At 50.9% G+C, this 14166-nt stretch overlaps 1 protein-coding gene across 2 annotated transcripts in view; it reads left to right on the forward strand.

Annotated features, from left to right (window-relative positions):
* The first annotated feature begins 7801 nt into the window (after window positions 1-7801).
* The window catches only part of Gad1 (glutamate decarboxylase 1), a 40497-nt gene continuing 34132 nt past the window's right edge, over window positions 7802-14166 (forward strand). The window contains 3 exon segments of one of the 2 annotated variants that reach the window (NM_017007.2): window positions 7802-7914; window positions 9358-9500; window positions 12729-12791. In NM_017007.2, the coding sequence (NP_058703.1) occupies window positions 9422-9500; window positions 12729-12791 (142 nt within the window). In that variant the 5' untranslated portion in view covers window positions 7802-7914; window positions 9358-9421. 2 annotated transcript variants of the gene reach the window in all.

Consider the following 14166-nt stretch of genomic DNA (forward strand, 5'->3'; position numbering starts at 1 on the left):
AGTTGTCCTCTGTCATCTGACCTTTATGTGTGAGCTGAAATGTGTGTGCATCCACAGGTACACACACACACACACACACACACACACACACACACACACACACGCACGCACATATAAGTAAATATGCTGAGAAATTTGGTTTCCTAAAAAGACAGAAATGTTATGGAAATGTATTTTTGTTTTAATCCCAGGTGTGGGATATGGGGTTGCCTCACAGTGGGTGACTATGATTTGCCTTGTGCTCTGGCAGGGGAGTGATTTTGCCAGTTGCAGAAAGCTTTTGCTAGTGAGTGACATCTGGGAACTTTTTAGAGATATATAAATGCTAGAGCCCCATAGAAGAAGAGGCTTGTTGACTGGCTGGTAGTTGAATACAGTTTATTGTAGTTTGTGAAGCAGTCATACACAAGTGCAAAGAAATGAGAGGAAGAAAATAGATATCCTGACTAAGAAGATCCAACTTGCCCCCAAGGAACTCGAGAGGCCCCCTAATCAGCAGGAAGTAATCTAAAGATGTCATCTCCCCCTTCCTTCTCTATCCTTTCTTTCCTCTCCAAGTGTAAGGGGGTTGAAATGGTGGAAGAGAGGTAGAAAATGGTGGGGGGAAAAAGGAACCCACAAAGTAGCCAAAAGTCTGGCTACAAAAGAGATTTTATGTTTGTTTGTTGCGGGAGGGACTTTCTCTCCAGATGAAGTTACCTTAAGATCCCCAACAGGTCTTAGAGACAATAACTTTTACAACATGAGAATATTACCCCGGGGGAAAGATATACAAAAACATAACAGTTTATTTCACATCAATGAAACCGTGTGTGTACTCTGATACTGCAACTCTCTACTTACAGAGCCTCTGAGAGAACAGTCTTTCCAGGCCAAATTGTTATGAATGACAGAACTGGAATGGGCACTGGGGTTGCAGGAAAAGAGAACTGCCTTTCCACTTCTCCCCCAGTATGTTTTCTGCTAAGACCTAGAACCTCTCTAGCCTTGAACTGTCTCATGTATAAAGCAGAGGACATTTTGTAATTAAATGAGAATCTATATCACACACACACACACACACACACACACACACACACACACACACACAAACGGGGCTGGAGAGATGTTCAGAGGCCTAGGTTCAGTCTCCAACACCCTAGTTAAATGAGATAAAATGCTCTTCTGATCCTGTGGGCAATAGCCATGCATGTAGTACACATACATACAGGTAGGCCAAGCTTCAAACAGATAAAAATAAACGTGAAAACAGTGAACACAATCTCTGTGAGACTTACCATCTATAATGTAAGGACTGCAATTCTCACATTCATACTGACTGAAGGACAGACAGACAGACACAGATCTCTACTCACCACCATCAGGCCAACAAGCAGAAGCAATCCTGGCAGTCTGTTACCAATCAGCAGGGGGGTTGGGGGGGGGAATCTTTTGCTCTGTTTCGACAGAAACCACAGATAAAAAGCAACTCTCCTCAGTGTCCTTGTCTCTCTGCTTCTGCTGTTGGGATCTAGAACTCTTCAGCTCTAGGCTTTAAATAGTAATGGCCCAGCACCAGCCAGTGGTGTGCATCTCTGAGAGTGTTGGGATCCTCTGCCCCTAGTGCTATAGCTCCTTACGGCCAGCCTTCTGGAACTCAGCCCCTAGTGTCTGAGCCTCGGTGCTCACCAGCCATTGCCACGTGCAGCTGTAGCTCTCCACCTGTCTCTTCAACGCGTGCACATGTTGTCTTGTCTACAGGCCTAGAGCTGTGCTGGGCAGGGAGTCTAAGGTGTTGTCCTTCCGTAACCAGCTCAAACCTGACACAAGTCAGTAGTCAGTAGACACAAAAGGGGGTTAATTGGGACCTAGTACACACGGTGAACAGTGACCTGGATGAGGCCCAGATGATGCCATTCACCTACTCAGAGCAGAATGAGAAGAGAGCTACTTATATCACTTCTAGAAACCAGTCTTTCTGCTTAGGTATGCAGTCCGGAGCTGAAACCTCTAGACCCGCCCACTCCGGTGCCACTGATGAATGAGGCGCTCCTCCCTGGCTAGATTGAGGACCTGCAGAGACCTCCCATTGTAACTGTGGGTGGAATGGCCCTGGATCATCAGAAATTGTGGTAAAAGTGAGGCCCCTTAGCAGCTCTTTGGGGGTTTGTGAATGTGCTGTGACCAGAGCAAAGACCCCCTAGAGGTCAGCAGCTTCTGTGATCTTTGTTTCTTCCCACTGAAAGGAAATCTCTTTGAAATCCCAATGTGGTGAGGGTGGGGAGTGGGGGATGGAAAATCAGTTTCTCTGCTAGGGCTTGAGAGGTGTAAAGTGGTGGGGGCTGTCACCATTGACTCTCCCAAGGGTCTCCTCTCCCTACAGTGAAGATGACTAAAACTGGTTGCTGCTGGCCTGTTCTCCAAGATCAGACAAAATCTTCCACAGCCCTGCTGGGCTTGGGAACTGAGGAGTGAACACAGGGTTTCCGTCCAACCTCCTCAGACACAGCTTCTGTTCCGGCTGCCCTCTGAAGAGGGGAGAAGGCCACAACTCCTGCCTGTGTCCTCACTCCCTGTCCTCTTTTAAATCCATTGAAAACCCGTATGTTTTTGGGTGTACTGGGACTCGGGGAAATCAGCTTTAGGCATTTCAAAATGGAAAACCATTAAGATGTGTTGACAAAGATCTTGCCACAAAATTAACATTTTCTTCAAGAAACATCAATAATGATTAACCTCTAGCCAAACACCCTCAGGGAGAATTCAGTCCTTTCTGTCTCAACCCCGGCCAAATTTTTCTAAATCCCATGTTGGTTCCCCTTAACCTTCTTGATGTAAAACACTATAGCTGTCCTCTGTAGCCATAACACTGACCGGCATAGCACAGCCCCACTACTCACAAGTTTGAAGGTCAGTTACCAACGTCCTAAGCTAAACCCAACACCAAGGCAGGGGGGAGAGGTGAAGTACTTTGAAGTTTCCTCCCATTCAGGGCTTGGTTCTTAACCATAGAGCTGAAACAAGTCTATAATCCCAGTAAGAAGGTAATGATTCTTATTTAATCCTTGTATTTGTGAGCTCCGAAAAAATTCAGTCTAAATGGATATAAAGATCCCTGGCTAACCTGGTCGAAGAGAACAGGATTTTGGTCTTCCAAATGGAACTATGGCGGATCCCCCTTTCTATGTTAGGAAAACCTACAATATGATCGTCGTAAGCCGGGTGAGCTGTTAAATATAAGCCCTTTACATAAAAGGGACTGACAGCTTCTGGAGTTGGGACAAATCCTTCCATTAAGGCTCTCTCTCCCCTTGAGTACTGGTCAATGCCTGGGAAGAAGCCACACCTGACCCCACAAGTCTGAATGACCAGATTCTCCATAACTAAGTCACAACATTTCAGAACCTTCATAAACAGTCCCAGACCCGGCAAATCTGGAAATACGGATTATGCCTCATATTTTAAACATAAAAAGAGATGGATGAAATATTTCTTAGTCTCCTTTCACTAACTCGGGTTACAATAAAATCCTCTCTTTCCCATCGGTATTCGGGTCTGTGATTTCTGTGTTATCTGCTTTACAGCGAAGCTGTTTGTAGGTTACAATCAAAGGATTCCTTAAGGCCAGCTTTAGGATACAGTGGCAAGGAAAAGAAACGGGTGCCACGCTGTCTGTCCTCTTTCATCAAAGGGACAAACGGCCCTGGGTGTTTTGGGTCACATCTGGGGCATTTCTCAGCGTTTAAAGAGGTTCTGCTTTGTTTTTTTTAAAAAAAAAAAAAAAATGGCAGAAATGGAAACAGCCTGGCAGGCTTCCTCGAAGCCCAGCTGTTTGGGGCTGTTGTTCTCAGGAATTGTGATCTATTGCCCCCTGCTGGTCACAGTGCGCCTCCTTGGAGTGGCGAGAATTGGGCGTTTCTAGATTTACACAAAAAAATACAAATCCCCCACTACTGCTTGATTGCTCGATTTATGTTCGATTTCAGTTTCAGATTATCAAAAAAAGGAAACGGCCAATGGCATTATTTGAAGAAAACAGATCTGCATGAGAAATCATTGCAATTTCCAGAATCCTCTCTAGAGCTCTGCTTACCCGGCACCCTTTTAACCCTTTCCAGCCTGCTCTCTGTTAGGATGGGGTGTGTACTCGGACCCTCCAAAGAAAGCCGGAAAGATTCGGAGATCTGTCTTTAAAGTATGGACACACAGCGAAGGCACTGGCAGTCTGACTCAAAAAAAAAACAAACAAACAAACAAAAACAAACAAACAAACAAAAAAAAACCGCTTCCCTACCCTCCTGAAAGAACCATTTAAAGGCGAGCACTGCCATTTTTCCTTTTCCTTTCTTAGTCTTTTTTAAAAATCATAATGTAAATACTTTAAATAGACCCTTATGACCCAGCAAAATGAACTAAAAATCACGGTTCTAAATCACTATTCCTGGAAGCTAACAAGGCGACGTGCGTCAAAAATCAGTTGACGTTTCTTATGTACTCACCTTGACCGAAAATATTTTAAGCAAAAAGGGGGGTGGAATCCCGGAAGCCGGTTGGGGCACCTCTTCAACGCCTAACGCTCCTCCCACCAGATTTTTTTTTTCTTTTTCGAAAAAGCCAGGGCCCCCGGCACACGTTCTGAGTATCTTGAAATGTCCTGAGGAAAGGGCACAGTGGACGGAGTATGTTTGTCAGTGTCTGTCACTGTTGACCTAGGGAACTTTGTCCTTGGTAGACAGAATAAGAGAGCAGGCGGCCTGCCACCCGCAACGCCCGGAGGAGGGAGAAAGAACGCGACCGTGGGTATTTCTCCGCCCTTTTGTGCCTTAGAGCATTGTTTTCCCATGTCTTCAAAGCGTTAATTCTTAGATCAAAATATGAATGAAACAGCTGGCCGGATACCACACCTTTCCGGGTCACCCCTTACCACCGGTTCGATTCCCTAGAGAGGATGTCTTTTTTCCACCCCCATTCTCCTAAACACCACCCCGCTGAGAGTATAAAGATTAAAAACAGTGAAAACCCCAAACAAAAATATAGGTTCCAAATACTGTTTCTGAAGAGTCAAAAGCCAAAGATCCAAATGACAGGGACAACTGTCTTCCATCCAAATTCTTAGGAGGGAAGAAAGGAGTGGGCGAGAGGCTCCACCCCACAATCCCCACCACGCAAAATAAACAGCACTTTTTGCAAAGGGGAAAGAAGGTGGGGCGCAGCCTGGGGCGGGGCAGGAGGATTGGCCCAGCACCTGCAGAGGACACCCTGTAAAGCCCCTAACGACGGACGCTGTCCTCGGTGCTGAAGTCATCTCCTTGACGCAAAACTCGATGTACCGGAACTGAGTAGATTTCTAGGCCCTCAGTTTTTAATATCCCGCTGAGCCCAAGAGTCTTGAAATGGAGTAGCAGATAATCAGAGATTAACTCAGTCATGAGTCCCTCAGTCTACCTTTCTGCAGGCTCACCGAATGCCATCTTCAAGGATGAAAAGATAATATAAATCAAATGGTCACTAATATCGTTCAATTGGTTACTACTATTCATACGCATTCAAATTAAGGACAAATAGAAGCCTTCGTTCTTTTCCTCCCCTTCATAAAGGAGAGAGGAGAGATGGCGGAAGGTAGGGAGAGAGAGAGAGGGAAAGAGAGAGAGGGAGAGGGAGAGGGAGAGGGAGAGAGAGAGAGAGAGAGAGAGAGAGAGAGAGAGAGAGAGAGATCACCTCAAAGATGGACCCAGCCTTGTTTAATTTGCAATATCAACTATTGTAGAATCTTCTTTTCTTTCACGCGTGGTTTTTGCTAAAGCCCTGGGAGTGAGAGCTTTTAGTTCCGTGGCCAAAGAAAGACATGGCTGAAAATTTCTCCATCTAGTGCCACAGGTGAGGTGAAGGCACCTTCCTTTACAGAGTCTTGGAGGAAGGTTGAGGAGACAGAGGGAGACTGGCACCTAGGCAGAATTGTGGGTAGTTATGGTTGGGAGGACTTATGCTTCCTCCCTTCTGACCAGTGAGTCTTGAGTGATTAGGGATTAATCAGTGACACCCAGTTCCTGATTGATGTCACTACATCTTTTAACGAAGGCTGGAGAAGGGTGTTGAAGAAACTCCGAGTTCACTGCCTCATAAGCAGTTTCACGATATTCTGAAAAGCCATGAGGTGCGTGGTTTGAGGAAACATTTCCTTCGTGGAACACACACACACACACACACACACACACACACACACACACACACACACACATGCTTGCCATACCTAACCAGGAGTGCAGGGGAGCTTCTCTTCCAGCTCAGCCCACCCTTCGGGTGCTTTTTGTTTTTAAAAAGTGCGGGTGCTTTTTTGTGAAGCGGAGAGAAAGCAGCAATGTTTCCTTTGGTAGCAAGAGCAACGCAGTTACTTCAATCCCTTTTGTTGATCAGACTGTTATCTTCCCAGCCCTGTGTCTTCGAGCTCCCTCACGGAAATGTCGGTGATTTATACGATTTTTATTTTAATGTTTCCGTTGAGTGGTGATGAAAGTCGATAAGACAGTCATAGAAAAGAGACAGGCCTGGGATAAACCATCGAAGACCCAGAGGTGCACAATAATAAACCCGTCTGCTGCGCCACAATTTGAGAGAAATCACTATGAAAACGAGAAAGCGATCGTAGAGTACTTCCCATCACTCAGACAGACCCAAAAATTCAGTTTGTTTTTCCCTCAAAGAATAAGAAACAGAGGGAGAGAAAAGGAAAGCCAGGAGGTAGCTGCGATTACAGAGCCTTGTGGGCATCTCCAGGTGATGTGTGGGGCGCACCAGGGAAAAGGCAGCCAGCACGGGGTCTCTGTGTGTTTGGCGCCCTCTGGTGGAAAATTTGCCGAAACCGCCTTTTTTATGGTGGGGGACTTCACCCCGCTCACTCAGTAAGGTGCTTAAATACTGCCAAAAGAGAATCATTAAACACCGTGAAACTGAAAAGAAGCGCGGAGAGTGGGCCAAGACAAGGAGTGCGGTCCTGGCTTCCCGGAGCCACCTCCACGCTCCGGTTCCCCAGGCGTGTGGAGCGGCACTCGTGCATGTTATTAACCTTCAGACATGATCAATCACAGAGATTTCTTTTCCCCCTCTCAAGGGAGAGGGCTCAGAGAAAGGGAAATAGACCCCTTTCCTCTTTTGGTACCAGGTAGCTGTGTTCGAACGAGGTAGTTTGGAGATGAACTGGATGAAGATACTGGAGTGCAGAAACTCCACGGTCTGGGTGGTCAGCTCTGCTTTGCCTGTACAGCCACATTGGCTCAGTAGAGCGCTCCCCATGACACCACCCAGAGAAAACCTTCTGGATTGCCAGTCCAGGGCAATCACGGGAAATTGATTAAGGCAAAGCAAATATTCTAATCTCCTCCAAGATACGGGAAGGAGGGCAAAAAGGAAGAGAAAGAAGAATCACCCAGTGAGACAAAATTCTTCGTAAGAATGATCTTTTCCCTGCTGTCACCCAACATTGCTTATCTCAAAAATAATTGGGAAAAAAACAAAAAACAGAGCGTGCCCAGTGCGTTCTGGATTACTCATGGGACTTTGCCCCCCCCCCCCTTTCTGGTCGCAAACCCATGAGCTGGCTTTATCATCGCCCTATAAAGCGCCAGAGGCAGTCAGACACCTGCAAAGGAGCCCCAGCGCTGCGCGGACGAGCTGCCCCCGCGAGCAGCGGCCTCGTGATTCCCCCCGCCGAGCGGGTCCCCGCCTCCCCACTCCGCCCCCGCCTCCCCCAAGCCCAGCGGCGGCCTCTCCGGATCTCTCTCTTCTTCAGGCTCTCGCGTGCCGGACCAGGGATCCTGCAAGCAAGGAAGCAGCCCCGGGGTGACACCCAGCACGTACGTCTGTGGCAGAGCAAAGCCAAGCGGGGGACGCTTCGCGGAGGAGTCGCGGGAGGGTCCAGCTCCCTGTGGCTGAATCGAGGTAGGTAAATACCTACCGGATCGCCCGGACTTGCCAGAGCCCAGCCTTGGTTATTCAACTCGGTGCTCTCAGCCTGCGGCTTCTTGTCCAGCCCGTTACCCCACCCCACCGGCACGCGCCTGTCGCCCACCTTCCACAACCGAGTGCTTCCCTCCAGTCCTGTCGCAGCTGGGGTTTGGCGGCCCCCAGCCCTGTCCCTCCTCGCTCTTGCTTATCAATTTCATTCGAGAGGACACATAGGGGCTGAAGTGACACCAGAGCCATTTTTGCTTGCGCTTCGGGGATCGGAGCTCACGGCTCTCGGATACGCGCCTGGGTAGCAGCGGCAGAAGGTGCGAGGAGCGATAACCTGTTACTTCCCCAGCACCCGCGTTCCACTGCCGCCAGCCGAGCTGCGAGAGCGCGCGCGGGGGGGGGGGGGGACAGATGCTCTGCCCGAGGGACGACGCGCAAAAGGCGGCTGGTGGGCTGCGCTCTGCGGGGTCTTAGATTTACCCAGATTAGTGCTCTCCTCCCGCTCCTCTCATTCTTTCTCCCGCTCCTTCTCCCCATCTCTTCCTCCTTTTCCCTCTCGCCCTCTCCTCCCTCTCCCTCACTCTGTCCACGAACAAGCACCAAATAGGGGAGCCGCGCACTCTTATACCCGAGGTCTCTTGCGCCCTGGGCGCAAGTTGGCCACCGGGTGACGTTCTCCTTTTTACCCTCCGTCACCTTCTCTGGCTCAGTGAAACGAACTCTGGGGACTAGGTAGAGTAGAAGCAGTGAATCTGGGACGGAGCCTCGCCCTAGGGTTGAGAAAGCAAGAAACGAGGTGGGACTATAATCTGATTAGGAAGGCTCCAACACGCAGCCTTTTGGTTGTCTGGAGTGCAAGGTGACTGGTTCTTAGCGGGTCAAGTCCTGGGGGGGGGGGGGGGCGGCTTTTTCCTCTCACCTTGTCTCACCAAAGTCCCTGTCCCCGGCGCAGTGAGCCTCCTTCTTTCCAAGGAATTAGCCAGACACAACAACGGGAACCAGACACCGAACCAGACGTGCCCGCCCCGCACGCCCTCCCCCCTCCCCTTCTGCCTGTCCGCCAGGCTGCTGGGAGCCCAATGGGGCTTGTCTCAGCTGGGCTGGAATTCGCTCGATGAGTGCTCCCTAGTGCTCCTAGTCCTATCCTTACCCCATCCCTCGCGTCCTGCACCCGCCTCCGGCGCCCCTTAGCTGTAAGCCTCACTCGGGGCACCCCGTTGCGCCTCTAGACTTGAGAGTCGCCCGGGGCTACTGTGCCTGCGCCCCAGTCCGGGAGCTAGCGAGCGCCTCCCCACCCCCTCCCACCGACCGCGCACCAGGACCCAGCCAGCTCGCTGCCCTTGGTTTCCCTTCTGTCTCCGAGACTTCGGTGCCCCGGGCCGCAGGACCTAGAAGCTCTCTCGGCACAGCTCTCCCTTCTGTTTGCAGCCCGTTCCTGCGCCCAGACCGCGGGGGACACTTGAACAGTAGAGACCCCAAGACCACCGAGCTGATGGCATCTTCCACGCCTTCGCCTGCAACCTCCTCGAACGCGGGAGCGGATCCTAATACTACCAACCTGCGTCCTACAAGTAGGTCCTGCCCCAGTTTCCTATTAAATGGACTGCAGCGAGGGTGGGGGCGCTGGCACTGCGGGAAGCTGCGCTGTCGGAACGCGAAAGGAGAGCGTAGAAATGATGGAGGCTGGGAAACAAATGGGGCCCTATCCCAGGTTCCTGCTTAGAGGTCATTTGGCTGCCAGGGACGCGAGGTTACTCTCAGGGCACCTAAGAGCTAGGACTTCACACGGGGCCCCGGCAAGAAAGATCATGGGGTCTTAGCGGGTAGAGACGTGCAAGGCGCTCTGTTGTGGTTTCGTCTGACGGGACAACAGGGGTCAGAGCAGAGGGGCAGTGTGAGAAACCTGGAGTTTCCGCGAGAACAGTTTTCTAGTTCTAGGTTTGGGATGAGACCTGACCTCCTCCTCTCCTCTCCCCCACCCCCCGCCCCCAGTGCTGTATTCACAGTCCATAATCAGGGGAAATTTCGACGTTAATTGCAGCTTTTAGAAAACTCTGGGTCCCTAATTGCTCCAAATTTGCGTCTAGCTATTGACGAGTGAGGGCGAAGCCAGGAGCATAAAAGGTGCACAAAACTGCCTGCGATTTAATTAATTACATCTTAGAGACAAGACAAAAAAAAAAAAGGCTAGGGAGGGGCATTAGGCATCATCCGGAGTGGCAAGATGTGTGTGGAATGGGGAGGGCTGCTAACTAGGAGGAGAAACGGCTTGGCAAGCCAGGAGGCAAAAACACCCCTGTGCTTTTTTTCTAGAGACCTGTCAGCAGGTGACAAGTCTTGGAGTATAGGGAAACCAGATAAAAGGGCATTTATGTTTCCCTACCCAATCTGTCTCTAATTCAGCCTGACTTTCTAGCTCTGGAGTCGCGGGATTTGTTTATCTTTTTTTCCATGTTGGGGTTAAGTCTTTCACCACCCCTCTCCCAAAAATTTATCAGCTCCAGACAGCTCCGGCCCCCCAGAATCTCTACAGAAGTAGAGCTGAGGGAGATCGGTGTGGTCGAGTGTGCTTTTTTGTTGCGTTTTTATGGCACTCATTGTAAACCCTGTGAAAACAATTGTTCCCATCAACAAAAGTGGCAAGAAGGCAAGGAAAGCTCTCCTTCAATTTCTGAGTGCAGACGTTGAGGCCGGAGGCCCTAGTTCCTCAGGCCACCTTGCAGTTCTCTTCTTAGCAGCCCCAGCTTCCTGCACACAGGCAAGCGACAGTTACCCACACAACAAAGCAGAGCTCCGGAGAGTGCCCGGGGCACGTGATCGGGCATTGGCGGTGGAGCCAACGGTGGGAGCTGGCCCCGCAGAACTCGAGGCCTGCGCCCCTTTTGTCTGTAGATTGGATCTGGATAGATTTATTTTCCAGTCGTCCCCACATCTTACTCCAGTCTTTATCCCCCAACACACACTGTTATTCCTTCTGCAAGGTTGGGGGCCACCCTCCACACTAGGCACCCGTAATATCCTACCAGGTTACCCCGTAGTCCTCAAATGTCCAGCCTCAGCAAAGGCCGAGGCGATGATCTGAGTCCTTCCAAGGTGTGGTGCCTCCGGAACCTACCTAAATGGAGGCCAGAGATCTAAGGATCCGCTGCCTGGGAAGAACCGGTCCCTGGGAACCTATAACAGTTAAATGGAGAGCCTGGGAGCGCTTGTCCGCGCTGTCCAATTTCCATCGGTCCTGGAAGACACACCCCCACCCGCCCAGTTTGCTGTTGAGCTCTGCCTCCGCGAGGTCTCCGGGAAGGCGCCCCTTTCTGCTCCGTTACACACCTTATACACCTTATTCAATCACACCTTATTCCTGACAAGCAGGAGCTCTCCAGCCTATCGCCTATCAGAAAAGGCATTCTCAACTCGGGCCACAACAAAGGGGGCTCTCGGCCCCCTCTCTCTTTCTTCTTGTTTTTTTAATTAACGCCTAAGTTGGGGCGAGGGATGGTGGCACTGGAATATTTCTGAACGCCAACCTCAGGCCAAGTGACCTTGGGAAACTGTAGCCTCTACGCTGAAATGATTTTGTCTCCTGAGTCTTAGACCTACACTCCTTTCCTGGGTTCTTGTGGTGATGATATGAGATTGGAGTTTAAAGAGAAAGCACCGACATTGGGTGGAAGGACCGCCTTATACTCTAGGTACTGCCATTAGAGGGTCGCTATTGTACAGATTTCCTGTCTGTCCGTGGAATTCCAACCGTGACACACTGTCTCACGACGTCAGGCGGGTTCTTCGCCCCTCTGGGGCTCTGTTGTGCCTGAGGTTTAATGGATGTTGCCCTGCTTATCGCTGTCAACACTCCCGCACCGCTAGGGTGGAGGATGGGAGACGCCTGGCTTGGAGGGGTGGGGAGGGATTTCTGCTAGGCCCATTCCGGGAGTCTACAAGAAGGCGTCTCTAGACAGTATAGGCTGCCTCGTTGCATTCTTTGCTGGGAGTTAACGCGAAAGATCGGTAGACCAGAACGCCTTCAGAATGGCCTGGGAGGAGAGAAAAAAAAAAAAAAAGCCAAGTCCTTCGGCCACGCGTTTCAAACCCAGAGGAAAGGTGCTTGCACCAGCGTGCTTCAGACTCTAGAAGTCAGAAGGAAGGGTTAATGAGGGGCAGGTTGAGAAGGGGGTTGGGGTGTGGGCTGAGGACCGGACCGCTGGCGCACCATTGTCTTTTTGCTTCCCGGGTCTAACTGGAGCAGCCATGCGAGTCCGATCATCTACTCAAATACTATTTTTCACCCAATTAATTCTTGAACTCTTCCGCGACCCCATTTCATGCCAGTTTATTTTAAGCTGCCACTCGGCTGGAGACCCGCCAAGAAATTATGAGACGTTTGGGTCCCAGATGCCTCTGTGTTCCCCATCTGAGCGGTTGTGTTGTCGCCCTTCAAGTCCGAGGACTGGGGCCTGGGGCTGGGCCCGGCGGGTGGGTGCTGGGCCGTGCCAGAACTAAGGTCTGGATCTTTGTGCGTTTGATTGGCCTCTGCCTTGTTGGGGATCGCTTGGGGGCGGGGCCCGTGGCTGTGAGCCCCAATTCAACAAAACATGGTTCGGTACCTGAAGGCAGGAAATGTGAGGAGAGCTGGGAGCTCTGTCTGAACCAAAGATGTAGGTAGCTCCTTGCTCCTTCTAGAGCAGAGCTTTTTATGTGGCTTTTCAGGAAGACCTCCACAGTCCTCGTGAAAACCTTTGCCCTCTACCCAGTTTCTCATGGCCCAACCCTCGCTAATTTGCCCTCTGTCTCTCTGCTCCTAGCATATGATACTTGGTGTGGCGTAGCCCATGGATGCACCAGAAAACTGGGCCTGAAGATCTGTGGTAAGTAAACAGGCCCCCAGGGGATGGCTCTAAAGGGTGGAGCGTTGTGAATTTGTAGGAGAGTCTCACCTCCGCAGGGGGATTCTGACCCTTCGATTTAGTATTCTAACTGCTTTACTGTCCCAGCGCCCAGCGGATGCGGTCTCTTGGAGGCTCTGACCCTCCTGTGGCCTCTCTCACTTGGCAGGAGAGGCCTTTTCCTTTGGAGTCCTTATAACCAGAAACCGCAGAGTTCTGGGGACTCATTTCACCGAGTGTGGCCTCGGAAATTGGGATACAGCACCCCCAAGCGGCAGCCGGGGTATCCTCGCCGGCGCCGGGCTGCTTGGACTAGTGCTTTCTGCTCTCGAATCTGTAAAATCTCATAAAAAGTGTGAACTGGTCTGATTTTCCCAGCGAACAGACCAAAGACGCAGTATCTATCAAGGCTGTAACTGACCCTTTGTGGTTGCTCACTCCGTCCTCCATCACCCCTACACACACACACACACACACACACACACACACACACACACACACACACACACACCATTGAAAGTGACTTCCCTAACTTGTGGGGGTTTGCACCTAATTGCCATGGTAATTCAAATTTCGTTCCTGGGAGGCTCCGGGGGCCCAAGAAAGGAAAGGATTGTCTGCTGCACTGGATAGCTTGTCTAGGGGAGGTGCTGGCACAGTGGGCTAGACCGTTTGCCCTGCAGGTCTTCGACGGAGCAAGAAAGGGGGGCGGGGAGCTGCAAGGAGGGAGGGAACGTTGGAGGGGGTGGTTGTCTGTCACGATTTGCCAGCAGGAAAGGAAAACAGATCCGAGAGCTGGAGAGGAAAAGGAGAGGATGTGAAATGAAAACGCCCAAGGGATTTTTTTTTTTTTTAAGATTAAAAAAAAAAAGGGGAGGAGGATTTGTTCGAAGGGATACAGCCGAGCGGCTCCGGCTGAACAATGAGGACTTGCTTTCCTGACTACATTTCACTGTCTAAAATTCTCTAGCCTTATCGGGCCTGAAAATACGGGTGTCCCCGGGCAGGGGGTGGAGAGGCGGGGGAAGATTAACGAGGGGCTTATTAAAGAGCCATCCGTCAGCTGCTGCGCTCGAGATAGCAGCCGAGCGGGCGCGGGGTGCGGAGCCCTCCCCAGCCCAGGAAGCTCAGGGAGCCCCGAGGGGAGTGGGTGCTATTGAGGCCTGACCTTCCCACACCCCTTATGCCCCTCCCCCCTGCTTCCCGCTGTGGCTGTTCAGAATCGTTGGGGAGAGTGGTTATTTAGGGCCTTGGGAAAACAGCGTCCTTCCTTGTTTGGCCGTGCAGCGCCCTCCTTGCATCACTGGGGCTCTGGATCCGGGCATCCAGTATTTACGGTGGCGAAGATCTAGTGCAT

This window comes from Rattus norvegicus, chromosome 3, assembly GCF_021556685.1.
Source record: "Rattus norvegicus strain SHRSP/BbbUtx chromosome 3, alternate assembly SHRSP_T2T, whole genome shotgun sequence".
Taxonomy (NCBI): Eukaryota; Metazoa; Chordata; class Mammalia; order Rodentia; family Muridae; genus Rattus; species Rattus norvegicus.